Source organism: Budorcas taxicolor, chromosome 3 (genome assembly GCF_023091745.1).
Source record: "Budorcas taxicolor isolate Tak-1 chromosome 3, Takin1.1, whole genome shotgun sequence".
Lineage (NCBI taxonomy): Eukaryota > Metazoa > Chordata > Mammalia > Artiodactyla > Bovidae > Budorcas > Budorcas taxicolor.
Window position 1 is genome coordinate 95,310,719 of NC_068912.1, and position 13,498 is coordinate 95,324,216.

The 13,498-nt window shown below is 37.3% G+C and overlaps 1 protein-coding gene across 1 annotated transcript in view; it reads right to left on the reverse strand.

Annotated features, from left to right (window-relative positions):
• C3H1orf185 (chromosome 3 C1orf185 homolog) overlaps window positions 1-13,498 on the reverse strand; it is a gene marked incomplete at its 5' end in the record, with an annotated part of 167,448 nt that overhangs the window by 20,995 nt on the left and 132,955 nt on the right. Inside the window, one exon of the mRNA XM_052638069.1 lies at window positions 10,578-10,713. Coding sequence (XP_052494029.1) covers window positions 10,578-10,713 — 136 coding nt within the window. The remainder of the gene's footprint in view (window positions 1-10,577; window positions 10,714-13,498) is intronic.

A 13,498-nucleotide genomic window follows, 5' to 3' on the forward strand; every position in this document is an offset into this window, starting at 1 on the left:
AGGACAGAAATGGTATGGACCTAACAGAAGCAGAAGATATTAAGAAGAGGTGGCAAGAATACATAGAACTGTACAAAAAAGATCTTCATGACCCAGATAATCATGATGGTATGATCACTCATCTAGGGCCAGACATCCTGGAATGTGAAGTCAAGTGGGCCTTGGAAAGCATCACTACGAACAAACCTAATGGAGGTGATGGAATTCCTATTGAGCTATTTCAAATCCTGAAAGATGATGCTGTGAAAGTGCTGCACTCAATATGCCAGCACATTTGGAAAACTCACCAGTGGCCACAGGACTGGAAAAGGTCAGTTTTCATTCCAATTCCAAAGAAAGGCAATGCCAAAGAATGCTCAAACTACTGCACAATTGCACTCATCTCACATGCTAGTAAAGTAATGCTCAAAATTCTCCAAGCCAGGCTTCAGCAATATGTGCTGTGAACTTCCTGATGTTCAAGCTGGTTTTAGAAAAGGCAGAGGAAGCAGAGATCAAATTGCCAACATCCACTGGATCATGGAAAAAGCAAGAGAGTTCCAGAGAAACATCTATTTCTGCTTTATTGACTATGCCAAGGCCTTTGACTGTGTGGATCACAATCAACTGTGGAAAATTCTGAAAGAGATGGGAATACCAGACCACCTGACCTGCCTCTTGAGAAATCTGTATGCAGGTCAGGAAGCAACAGTTAGAACTGGACATGGAACAACAGAATGGTTCCAAATAGGAAAAGGAGTACATCAAGGCTATATATTGTCACCCTGCTTATTTAACTTCTATGCAGAGTACATCATGAGAAACGCTGGACTGGAAGAAACACAAGCTGGAATCAAGATTGCTGGGAGAAATATTAATAACCTCAAAAGATTTACAGACAAACAAAAGCTGAGGGGAATTCAGCACCACCAAACCAGCTCTCCAGCAAATGCTAAATGATCTTCTCTAAACTGGAAATATGGAAAAGGTGTATAAACTCGAACCCAAGACAACAAAGCAAATAGCAACAAGATCATACTTATCAATAATTACCTTAAATGTAAATCGGTTGAATGCCCCAACCAAAAGACAATGATTGGCTGAATGGACACCAAAACGAGATCCTTATATATGCTGTCTACAAGAGACCCACCTCAAACCAAGGGACACATACAGATTGAAAGTAAAGGGCTGGAAAAAGATATTTCATGCAAATGGAGACCAAAAGAAAACAAGAGTATCAATACTCATATCAGATAAAATAGACTTTGAAATAAAAGCTGTAAAGAGAGACAAAGAAGGACACTACATAGTGATTAAAGGATCAATCCAAGAAGAAGATTAACAATTATTAATATATATGCACCCAATATAGGAGCACTGCAATATGTAAGGCAAATGCTAACAAGTGTGAAAGGGGAAACTAACAGTAACACAATAATAGTGGGAGACTGTAATACCCCACTCACACCTCTGGATAGATCAATTAAACAGAAAATTAGCAAGGAAACACAAACTTTAAATGATACAATGGATCAGTTAGACCTAATTGATATCTATAGGACATTTCACGTCAAAACAATGAACTTCACCTTTTTCTCAAGTGGACATGGAACCTTTTCTAGGATAGATCACATCCTGGGCCATAAATCTAGCCTTGGTAAATTAAAAAAAAATTAAAATCATTCCAAGCATCTTTTCTGATAACAATGCAGTAAGATTAGATGTCAATTACAGGAGAAAAACTATTAAAAATTCCAACATATGGAGGCTGACCATCATGCTGCTGAATAACCAACAAATCACAGAAGAAATCAAAAAAGAAATCCAAATATGCATAGAAATGAATGAAAATGAAAACACAACCCAAAAGCTATGCGACACTATAAAAGCAGTGATACGGGGAAGGTTCATAGCAATACAAGCCCACCTCAAGAAACAAGAAAAAAGTCAAATAAACAACCTAACTCTACACCTAAAGCAACTTGAAAAGGAAGACATGAAGCACCTCAGGGTTAGTAGAAGGAAAGAAATCTTAAAAATTAGGGCAGAAACAAATGCAAAAGAAACAAAAGAGACCATAGCAAAAATCAACAAAGCCAAAAGCTGGCTCTTTGAGAAGATAAATAAAATTGACACACCATTTGCCAGACTCATCAAGAAACAAAGGGAGAAAAATCAAATCAACAAAATTAGAAATGAAAATGGATAGATCACGACAACACAGAAATACAACGGATCATAAGAGACTACTATCAGCAACTCTATGCCAATAAAACAGACAACTTAGAAGAAATGGACAAACTCTTAGAAAAGTACAACTTTCCAAAACTGAACCAGGAAGAAATGGAAAACCTTAACAGACTTATCACAAACACAGAAATTGAAACTGTAATCAGAAATCTTCCAGCAAACAAAAGCCCAGGGCCAGATGGCTTCACAGCTGAATTCTACCAAAAATTTAGTGAAGAGCTAACACCTATCCTAATCAAACTCTCCAGAAAATTGCAGAGGAAAGTAAACTTCCAAATTCATTCTATGAGGCCACCATCACCCTAATACCAAAACCTGACAAAGATGCCACAAAAAAAGAAAACTACAGGCCAATATCACTGATGAACATAGATGCAAAAATCCTTAACGAAATTCTAGCAAACAGAATCCAACAACATATTTAAAAAATCATACATCATGACCAAGTGGGCTTTATCCTAGGGATGCAAGGATTCTTCAATATCTGCAAATCAAGCAACGTTATATACCACACGAACAAACTGAAAAATAAAAACCATATGATTATATTGATAGATGCAGAGAAAGCCTTTGAGATAATTCAACAACCATTTATGATTAAAAATCCTCCAGAAAGCAGGCATAGAAGGAACATACCTCAACATAATAAAAGCTATTTCTGACAAACCCACAGCAAATATTATCCTCAATGGTGAAAAATTGAAAGCATTTCCCCTAAAGTCAGGAACAAGACAAGGGTGCCCATTCTCACCACTACTATTCAGCATAGTTTTGGAAGTTTTGGCCACAGCAATCAGAGCAGAAAGAGAAATAAAAAGGAATCCAGATTGGAAAAGAAGTAGTAAAACTCTCACTGTTTGCAGATGACATGATCCTCTACATAGAAAACCCTAAAGACTCCACCAGAAAATTACTAGAGCTAATCAATGAATATAGTAAAGTTGCAGGATATAAAATCAACACACAGAAATCCCTTGAATTCCTACCCACACTAACAATGAAAAAACAGAAAGAGAAATTAAGGAAACAATTCCATTCACCATTGCAACGAAAAGAATAAAATACTTAGGAATATATCTACCTAAAGAAACAAAAGACCTGTATATTGGAGAAGGTGAAAGAAACAAAAGACCTATATATAGAAAACTATAAAACACTGGTTAAAGAAATCAAAGAGGACACAAATAGATGGAGAAATATACCATGTTCCTGGATTGGAAGAATCAATACAGTGAAAATGAGTATACTACCCAAAGCAATCTAAAGATTCAATGCAAGCCCTATCAAGCTACCAACGGTATTTTTCACAGAACTGGAACAAATAATTTCACAATTTGTATGGAAATCCAAAAAACCTTGAATAGCCAAAGCAATCTTGAGAAAGAAGAATGGAACTGGAGGAATCAACCTGCCTGACTTTGGACTATACTACAAGGCCACAGTCATCAAGACAGTATGGTACTGGCACAAAGACAGAAATATAAATCAGTGGAACAAATTAGAAAGCCCAGAGATAAATCCATGTACCTATGGACACCTTATCTTTGACAAAGGAGGCAAGAATATACAGTGGAGAAAAGACAATCTCTTTAACAAGTGGTGCTGGGAAAACTGGTCAACCATTTGTAAAAGAATGAAACTAGAACACTTTCTAACAACATACAGCAAAATAAACTCAAAATGGATCAAAGATCTAAACGTAAGATCAGAAACTATAAAACTCCTAGAGGAAAACATAGGCAAAACACTCTCTGACATAAATCACAGCAAGATCCTCCCAGAGTAATGGAAATAAAAACAAAAATAAACAAATGGGACCTAATTAAACTTTAAAACTTTTGCACAACGAAGGAAACTATAAGCAAGGTGAAAAGACAACCTTCAGAATGGGAGAAAATAATAGCAAATGAAGCAACTGACAAATAATTAATCTCAAAAATATACAAGTAGCTCATGCGGCTCAATTCCAGAAAAATAAACTGATTGAAAAATGAGCCAAAGAACGAAACAGACATTTCTCCAAAGAAGACATACAGATGGCTAACAAACACATGAAGAGATGCTCAACATCACTCATTATCAGAGAAATGCAAATCAAAACCACAATGAGGTACCATTTCATGGCAGTCAGAATGGCTGCTATCAAAAAGTCTACAAAAAAAAAAAAAAAGTCTACAAACAATAAATGCTGGAGAGGGTGCAGAGAAAAGGGAGCCCTCTTACACTGTTGGTGGGAATGCACACTAGGATAGCCACTATGGAGAACAGTGTGGAGATTTCTTAAAAATTGGAAATAGAACTGCCATAGGACCCAGAAATCCCACTGCTGGGCATACACACCGAGGAAAGCAGAACTGAAAGAGACACATGTACCACAGTGTTCATCACAGCACTGTTTACAATAGCCAGGACAAGGAAGTAATCTAGATGTCCATCAGCAGATGAATGGATAAGAAAGCTGTGGTACCTATACACAATGGAATATTCAGTTCAGTTCAGTTGCTCAGTTGTGTCCAACTCTTTGCAAACCCATGAATTGCAGCATGCCAGGCCTCCCTGTCCATCACCAATTCCTGAAGTTCTCTCAAACTCGTGTCCATCGAGTTGGTGATGCCATCCAGCCATCTCATCCTTTGTCGTCCCCTTCTCCTCCTGCCCCCAATCCCTCCCAGCATCAGTCTTTTACAATGAGTCAACTCTTCGCATGAGGTGGCCAAAGTATTGGAGTTTCAGCCTCAGCATCAGTCCTTCCAATCAACACCCAGGGTTGATCTCCTTTAGAATGGACTGGTTGGATCTCCTTGCAGTCCAAGGGACTCTCAAGAGTCTTCTCCAACACCACAGTTCAAAAGCATCAATTCTTTGGTGCTAGCTTTCTTCACAGTCCAACTCTCACATCCATACATGACCACCGGAAAAACCATAGCCTTGACTAGACGGACCTTAGTTGGCAAAGTAATGTCTCTGCTTTTTAATATGCTGTCTAGGTTGGTCATAACTTTCCTTCCAAAGAGTAAGCATCTTTTAATTTCATGGCTGCAGTCACCATCTGCAGTGATTTTGGAGCCCCCCCAAATAAAAGTCTGACACTGTTTCCACTGTTTCCCCATCTATTTCCCATGAAGTGATGGGACCAGATGCCATGATCTTACTCAGCCATTAATAAGAATACATTTGAATCAGTTCTAATGAGGTGGATGAAACTGGAGCCTATTGTACAGAGTGAAGTAAGTCAGAAAGAAAAACACCAATACAGTATATTAATGCATATATATGGAATTTAGAAAGATGTAACAATGACCCTATATGTGACACAGCAAAAGAGACACAGATGTAAAGAACAGTCTTTTGAACTCTGTGGGAGAAGGTGAGGGTGGGATGATTTGAGAGAATAGCACTGAAACATGCATATTATCATATGTGAAACAGATCACCAGTCCAGGTTCGATGCATGAGACAGGGTGCTCAGGGCTGGTGCACTGGGATGACCCTGAGAGACTGGTTGAGGAGGGAAGTGGGAGGGAGGTTCAGGATAGGGAACACATGTACACCCATGGCTGATTTATGTCAATGTATGGCAAAAACCACTACAATATTGTAAAGTAATTAGCCTTTAATTAAAATAAAATAATTAATTTAATAAAAAACCAAAACTAAACAAAAAATTATTTAAAAAAGAGTATGGGATTAACAGATATACACCACTGTATATAAAATAGATGGACAACTAGGATTTAATGAATAGCACAGGGAACTATGTTAATATCTTCTAATAACCTATAATGGCAAAGAATCTGAAAATTTAATGCATGTATAATAAATATATGTATATAAGCTGAATCACTTTGTTGTATACCTGAAACTAACACAATATTGTAAGTCAACTATACTTCAGTTTAAAAAACAGTGAAAACAAAAGCCAAAAATGGATGAAGGTATCAAAATTTACATAACTTTCAAAGGAATAGGTATCCATTTATATTATAATTTTATAATTTATATTAATATATATAAACTTAAATAAACATTAACTTTTAAAATTTCATAATAAAAAGATAAGCTAATAGAAAAAGGGGTCAAAAATTTGAACAGGCATTTTCCATAAGAGAAATTAGTACTGGCCAATGATCTTTAGAAAAGATAATTACTTCAGTTTTTAGCAGGAAAATACAAATTAACACTATAGTGAGATATCAAAAGAATGAGAAGACAGGACACAGGCTAGGTAAAAGTGTTTGGAAGAGACACATCTGATATAAGATTGTTATTAAAAATGTGCAAAGAACCCCTAAAACAACAATAATAAACCCAACAACCCAATTAAAAAATGAGCAAAAGATCTGAACAGACACCTCACCAAAGAAGATATACAGATGACAAATAAACATATGAAAAGATTATTAGCACCATATATTAGGGAAATGAAAAATAAAAACAACAGAAACAATTATATGCCTATTCAGTTCAGTTCAGTAGCTCAGTTGTGTCTGACTCTTTGCGACCCCATAGATTGCAGCACACCAGGCCTCTCTGTCCATCACCAATTCCTGGAGGTTACTCAAACTCATGTCCATTGAGTTGGTGATGTCATCCAACCATCTCATCCTCTGTCATCCCCTTCTCCTGCCTTCAGTCTTTCCCAGCATCAGGGTCTTTTCAAATGAGTCAGCTCTTCACATCAGGTGGCCAAAGTATTGGAGTTTCAGCTTCAGCATCAGTCTTTCCAATGAACACCCAGGACTGATCTTCTTTAGGATGGACTGGTTGGATCTCCTTGCAGTCCAAGGGACTCTCAAGAGTCTTCTCCAACACCACAGTTCAAAAGCATCAATTTTTCGGCACTCAGTTTTCTTTATACTCCAACTCTCACATCCATACATAACCACTGGAAAAACCATAGCCTTGACTAGATGGATTTTTGTTGGCAAAGCAATGTCTCTGCTTTTTAATATGCTGTCTAGTTTGGTCATAACTTTCCTTTCAAGAGTAAGCGTCTTTTAATTTCATGGCTGCAGTCACCAACTGCAGTGATTTTTGGAGCCCCCCAAAATAAAGTCTGACACTGTTTCCACTGTTTCCCCATCTATTTTCCATGAAGTGATGGGACCAGATGCCATGATCTTTGTTTTCTGAATGTTGAGTTTTAAGCCAATTTTTTACTCTCCTCTTTCACTTTCATCAAGAGGCTCTTTAGTTCTTCTTCACTTTCTGCCATAAGAGTGGTGTCATCTGTGTGTCTGAGGTTATTGCTATTTCTCCCAGCAATCTTGATTCCAGCTGTACTTCATCCAGCCCAGTGTTTCTCATGATGTATTATGCATAGAAGTTAAATAAGCAGAGTGACAATATACAGCCTTGATGTACTCCTTTTCCTATTTGGAACCAGTCTATTGTTCCATGTCCAGTTCTAACTATTGCTTCCTGACTGACATACAGGTTTCTCAAGAGGCAGGTCAGGTGGCCTGGTATTCCCATCTCTTTCAGAATTTTCCACAGTTTATTGTGATCCACACAGTCGAAGGCTTTGGCATAGTCAGTAAAGTAGAAATAGATGTTTTTCTGGAACTCTCTTGCTTTTTTGATGATCCAGCAGGACTTGGCAATTTGATCTCTGGTTCCTCTGCCTTTTCTAAGACCAGCTTGAACATCTGGAAGTTCACAGTTCATGTATTGTTGAAGCCTGGCTTGGAGAATGTTGAGCATTACTTTGCTAGTGAGTGAGATGAGTGCAATTGTGCGATAGTTTGAGCATTCTTTGGCATTGCCTTTCTTTGGAATTGGAATGAAAACTGACCTTTTCCAGTCCTGTGGCTACTGCTGAGTTTTCCAAATTTGCTAGCATATTGAGGGCCGCACTTTCACAGCATCATCTTTTAGGATTTGAAATAGCTCAGCTATATGTATATGCCTATTACAATGGTGAAAATTCAACACTAACACCAGTAAGTCCTGGTGAGGATGTAGAGCATCAGAAACTCTCATTCATTACTCGTGGGGATGCAAAATGGTACAGCCACTTTGTCAGGCAGTTCAGTAGTTTCTCACAAAATTAAACACCTCTTACCAGTTAATCCAGCGATCATGTTACTCAGTAGTTACCGAAATAAGTTGAAAATATATGTCCACTCAAAAATTTGCACACTGAGTGTTGACAGCAGCTTTACTCATACTTGCTACAACTTGAAAGCAACCAAGCTATCCTTCAGTAAGGGAGTGGATAAATAAATTGAGGTAGACCCATACATTCTAAGCTGAGAAAAGTCCATATAGTCAAAGCTATGGTTTTTCCTGTAGTCATATATGGATGCAAGAGCTGGGCCATAAACAAGGCTGAGCACCAAAGAATTGATGTTTTCAGACTGCGGTGTTGGAGAAGACCCTTGAGAGTCTCTTGGACTGCAAGGAGATCAAACTTGTCAATCTTAAAGGAAATCAATCTTGAATATTCATTGAAAGACTGATGCTGAAGTGAAGCTCCAATACTTCTGGCCATCTGATGTGAAGAGCCAACTCACTGGAAAAGACTCTGATGCCAGGAAAGATTGAAGGCAGGAGGAGAAGGGAATGACAGAGGATGAGATGGTTAGATGGCATCACTGACTCAATGGAAATGAGTTTGAGTGAACTTAGGGAGATGGTGAAGGACAGGGAAACCTGGTGTGCTACAGTCCATGGAGTTGCAAAGAGTTGGACACCACTGACCAACTGAACAACAACAGATCCATACAATGGAATATTAGTCACTGCCAAAAAGAAATGTGATATCAAGTCTTGAAAAGACAGAGAGCACTTTAAATGCATATTAATAAGAAAAAGAAGCCTGAAAAGGCTACATTCTATATGATTCCAACTATACAACATTCTAGAAAGGCAAAAACATGGAAACAGCTAAATGACCACTGGTTGGATGATCCTTCCTTTGAACAAGCATGGAACAAGACCTTTCGGGTAGTAAAACTATTGTGTGTGATGCTATTAATATAATGTTGCCCACATATCTCTCTCTGTCTGTCCCTATTTTTCTGTGTGTGTGTGTGTGTGTGTGTGTGTTTCTGTCTCTACATACATGTCAAAACCCATAGAATGTAGGATTCAAGAGTGAATCCTAACAGACAGTGGACTCTGGGTGATGATGTCTCAATGTAGATTCATCAGTAGTAACAACTGTACCACTCTGGCACAGGATGTTGATAGTAGAGGAGGCTGTACTTGTGTAGGGGTAAGGAGTATATGAGAATGCTATACTTTCTCCTTAGTTTTGTTGTGAGCCTAAAACCTCTTGGAAAAATAAAGTCAACTAAGAGAAAGCTATAGTGAGATACTATTACACACCCATCAGATTGTTAAAAACTTAGAAGCCTAAAAATATCAGTACTTGTTGATATGGAGCAATCCTAGCAATTTTGTATGCCTTAGGGGAACATATGTTGACAGAACTGCTTTGGAAAATAATTTGAATTTATCTAATAATATAAAACATGCACAAATCTCATGAGTCAGTGATTCCAAAGTTAGGTACATATTTTTTGGAAATTTCAAAAAAAAAAAAAAACCCAGCTGAAAACAACTAAATGTTTATAACAAAAACTTGACATATTTATATAACAGAACACCACATAATAAAAAACAAACAAACAATGAATAATCAGTATATGCACCAATCTGGATGAGGTTTAGAAGTACAACAGAAAAAGGAAGAATATATTAGACATAGAATCCAAAAACATTAATCAAACATTGTTTAGCTATACCATAGTTTTAAATTTCTACTGGTGTCTCCCTTGTTTTACTTTGTCCGTACAACACTATTTTGATACCATACAACAGAAAGTTAATTATGCATCTGTCTTTTCCACTTGTACTACACTAGCACTTTGATGGTAGGGTTCATATCTTACCATAGGGAGGGCCAAGAGCTCAGAATGTAATGAAGCCTTAATAAATCCTTGTTAAACTGTAATTAATTTCAATTAGTTGGTTTGACTGGATTTTTTGGTTATCTGAGTATCCTCTTATCTCCAAATCTCTTTCTTTTCATAGACTTAGCAATTTTGCTTTTTTTTTCTTATGCCTTTTATCTTCAAGCCTATAACAACTGCAATATGGGGAATACAGGTTCTCAGGCTAGAAATATAAGGAAACAACTACAGGAGACATTTTCACTTAGCCTTTCAATTTCCTATAATACAAACCCTAATTAGTTTGGGTAATTTAAATTTAGCTCGATGTTACTGTCCCTCAAATTTAAAAACAATAGAGGATAATTAAAATAAAGACAACAATGCTAATGACATGGTGTCACAAGAAATTATTTGACAAGATTGCTATAAAATATTACACACTACCTGTGATTGGAATCTTCCAGTATGAAAATTACGAGAAATAAAAACACACTGAGGATGAGATTTAATCTTTGCCTTTGATGGTCTTTGTCTGCATTTCTCATCAACTGCTTTAAATTTAGAGTCTTGAAATATTTCTCTGAAAAATATTTTATAGAGAACATTAGTAAACATGAATTATAAAACAAAATAATTGTTTCTAACAGTTCTACATAAATGGTTTAAAATCAGAATATATTATTACATATTTACTTTCAAAAGTGCAAATCAACTTATATATTCTCTTCTCATATGTTACTGATTTCACAACACTATTTTGTTCATAGAATATAAATTAAGCTACTTCGTCACAGGGTTAATATTTCCAGTTTGAAGATCAACCATTAGTTTCTGATAATCTTCTCTCTTTGGCTGTGAGATAATCAACTTTAATGTCAGTTAGGCTTTTCATAGATCTGCCTTTAATGGCATAGGAAATTAAATGAATGAAACTCATTGGCCATTTTTATATTTAATAATATTGACAATAGATTGGGAAACAGTAGAAACAGTGTCAGACTTAATTTTTTTGGCCTCCAAAATCACTGCAGATGGTGATTGCAGCCATGAAATTAAAAGATGCTTACTCCTTCAAAGGAAAGTTATGACCAACCTAGATAGCATATTAAAAAGCAGAGACATTACTTTGCCAACAAAGGTCCATCTAGTCAAGGCTATGGGCTAATGGTTTTTCCAGTGATCATGTATGGATGTGAAAGTTGGACTGTGAAGAAAGCTGAGCACCAAAGAATTGATGATTTTGAACTGTGGTGTTGAAGACTCTTGAGAGTCCCTTGGACTGCAAGGAGATCCAACCAGTCCATTCTAAAGGAGATCAGTCCTGGTTGTTCATTGGAAGGACTGATGCTGAGGCTGAAACTCCAATACTTTGGCCACCTCATGTGAAGAGTTGACTCATTGGAGAAGACTGTGATGCTGGGAGGGATTGGGGGCAGGAGGAGAAGGGGACGACAGAGGATGAGATGGCTGGATGGTATCACTGACTCGATGGACATGAGTTTGGGTGAACTCCAAGTGTTGGTGATGGACAGGGAGGCCTGGTGTGCTGCAATTCATGGGGTCTCAAAGAATCAGACATGACTAAGTGACTGAACTGAACTGAACTGGCAAAAATAAGTAGAAGGAAACTGAATTGAAACTAATGACTTACAGGGGAAGAATACCTGGGATCTTTATGCATGCAGCCACATTATTTCTAAAATAATGAAATAGCAAGTAAAACTCCAGCTGATTGAAGACACTTAAGTATAAAGGACTGTAGTTTCTAATAGTAATTCTAGACTTAATTAAAATTTTTTTTCCATTTCTTTTTTCTGAGGTACTAGAAATTTTCTAAATTAATTCAAGAGATCATATTATATTACTTAATACAGTATTAACAATTAAAATCCATTCACTTATTGAATTCAATTTAGTTAACAAATATATACTGAGTACTGACTATGTGCCAGGCATTATGCTGGGTGTTATATACAGTGGCAGGGTAGAAAAAGCACAGCCACTACCCTCATGGAACTGTCACTGTGCTCATAGAGCTTAAACACTAGCAACGAAGACAGATAGTAATAAAAGAAACACAAGAAAATGAAAAAATTACAACTATGGAAAGTATTATCAAGGAAAACTACCTGCTACTCTGTGTGTCTATAAGAAAGGGAATCGACCTGATTAGAAAGGTCAGGGAAGGCTTTTCTGAGGAAGAAATGATTGGATTAGGCATCTGAAGAAATGGGAGCAAGTATTAGACAGAATGAGTGGAGGAGGGGAGATGTAGGAGTAAGAACATTCTAGTCAGAGAGAATATCAAGTACAAAGACCTAGTGGCCACATTAGGACAGTGTAGCAGAAGTATAGAAAGCAAGGGGGAAAGTGGGAAATGAAATTTGAGAATATGCACGGGGAGACCATGTAGGGCCTTAAAAGTCATATTGTTTTATCTTTATCCTAAAAGCAATGGGATGGCCTTCGCAGTGGGAATGGGGTGGAAGTAGGGTGATTTGATCAGATCTGCATTTGGAAAATATCTGGATGAAGTGTGGAGAAGAGATTAAATGATGTCAGTAGCGAAGGTAAAGGTCAGTTATAACTCCTACTGCAGGAGTCTATGTGGGGGATAAGGTGGTGGCAAAGGTAATAGAGAGAAATGGATAGATTTGAGCAATTTATGAGGTAAAAATAAATAGAACATGATGGTTCAAGTTTAGCAGGGGTGCAAAAGAGAGGAGGAAATATCAAACATGCTTTCCATGTTTCGAGGAAGAACAAAACAATCCTTCCTTGGACTTTTCTGGTGGGACAGTGGATAGGAATCCGCCTGCCAATTCAGGGGACATGGGTTCGATCCCTGGTCTGGGAAGATTCCACATGCTGCAGAGTAACTAAGCCCACGCACCGCAGCTATTAAGTCCAGGCTCTAGAGCCCATAAGCTGCAACGACTGAAGCATATGTGCCTAGAGCCTGTGCCCTGCAACAAGAGTGGCAACTAGAAAAAAGCTCAAGCACAGCAACAAAGACGCTGCGCAACCAAAAATAAATAAATAATTTCTTAAAATAGATGTTTAAAAAAAATTCTTCCTGACCTCACATTTTCTTCCAGTTTCTGCCCCTTTTAGCAACTCCTCTACACACCACTGCCCAAAAAATACTTCTTAAAAGATTGTATGTATTTGTTTCAATTTTCTCACTTCCTGGTTTTACTCAAAAGTAAGTTTCTGAACCCATCACTCTACCAAACCTAGTCAAGGCTACCAACAACTTCTTTACTGCTAAATCCAAAAATTATTTCTTTATCCTCATTTTCTCAGCTTCTTAAATTCCTTTAACATAACTGGTCATCGCCTCCTTTTTTTTTCCATCTAGTACC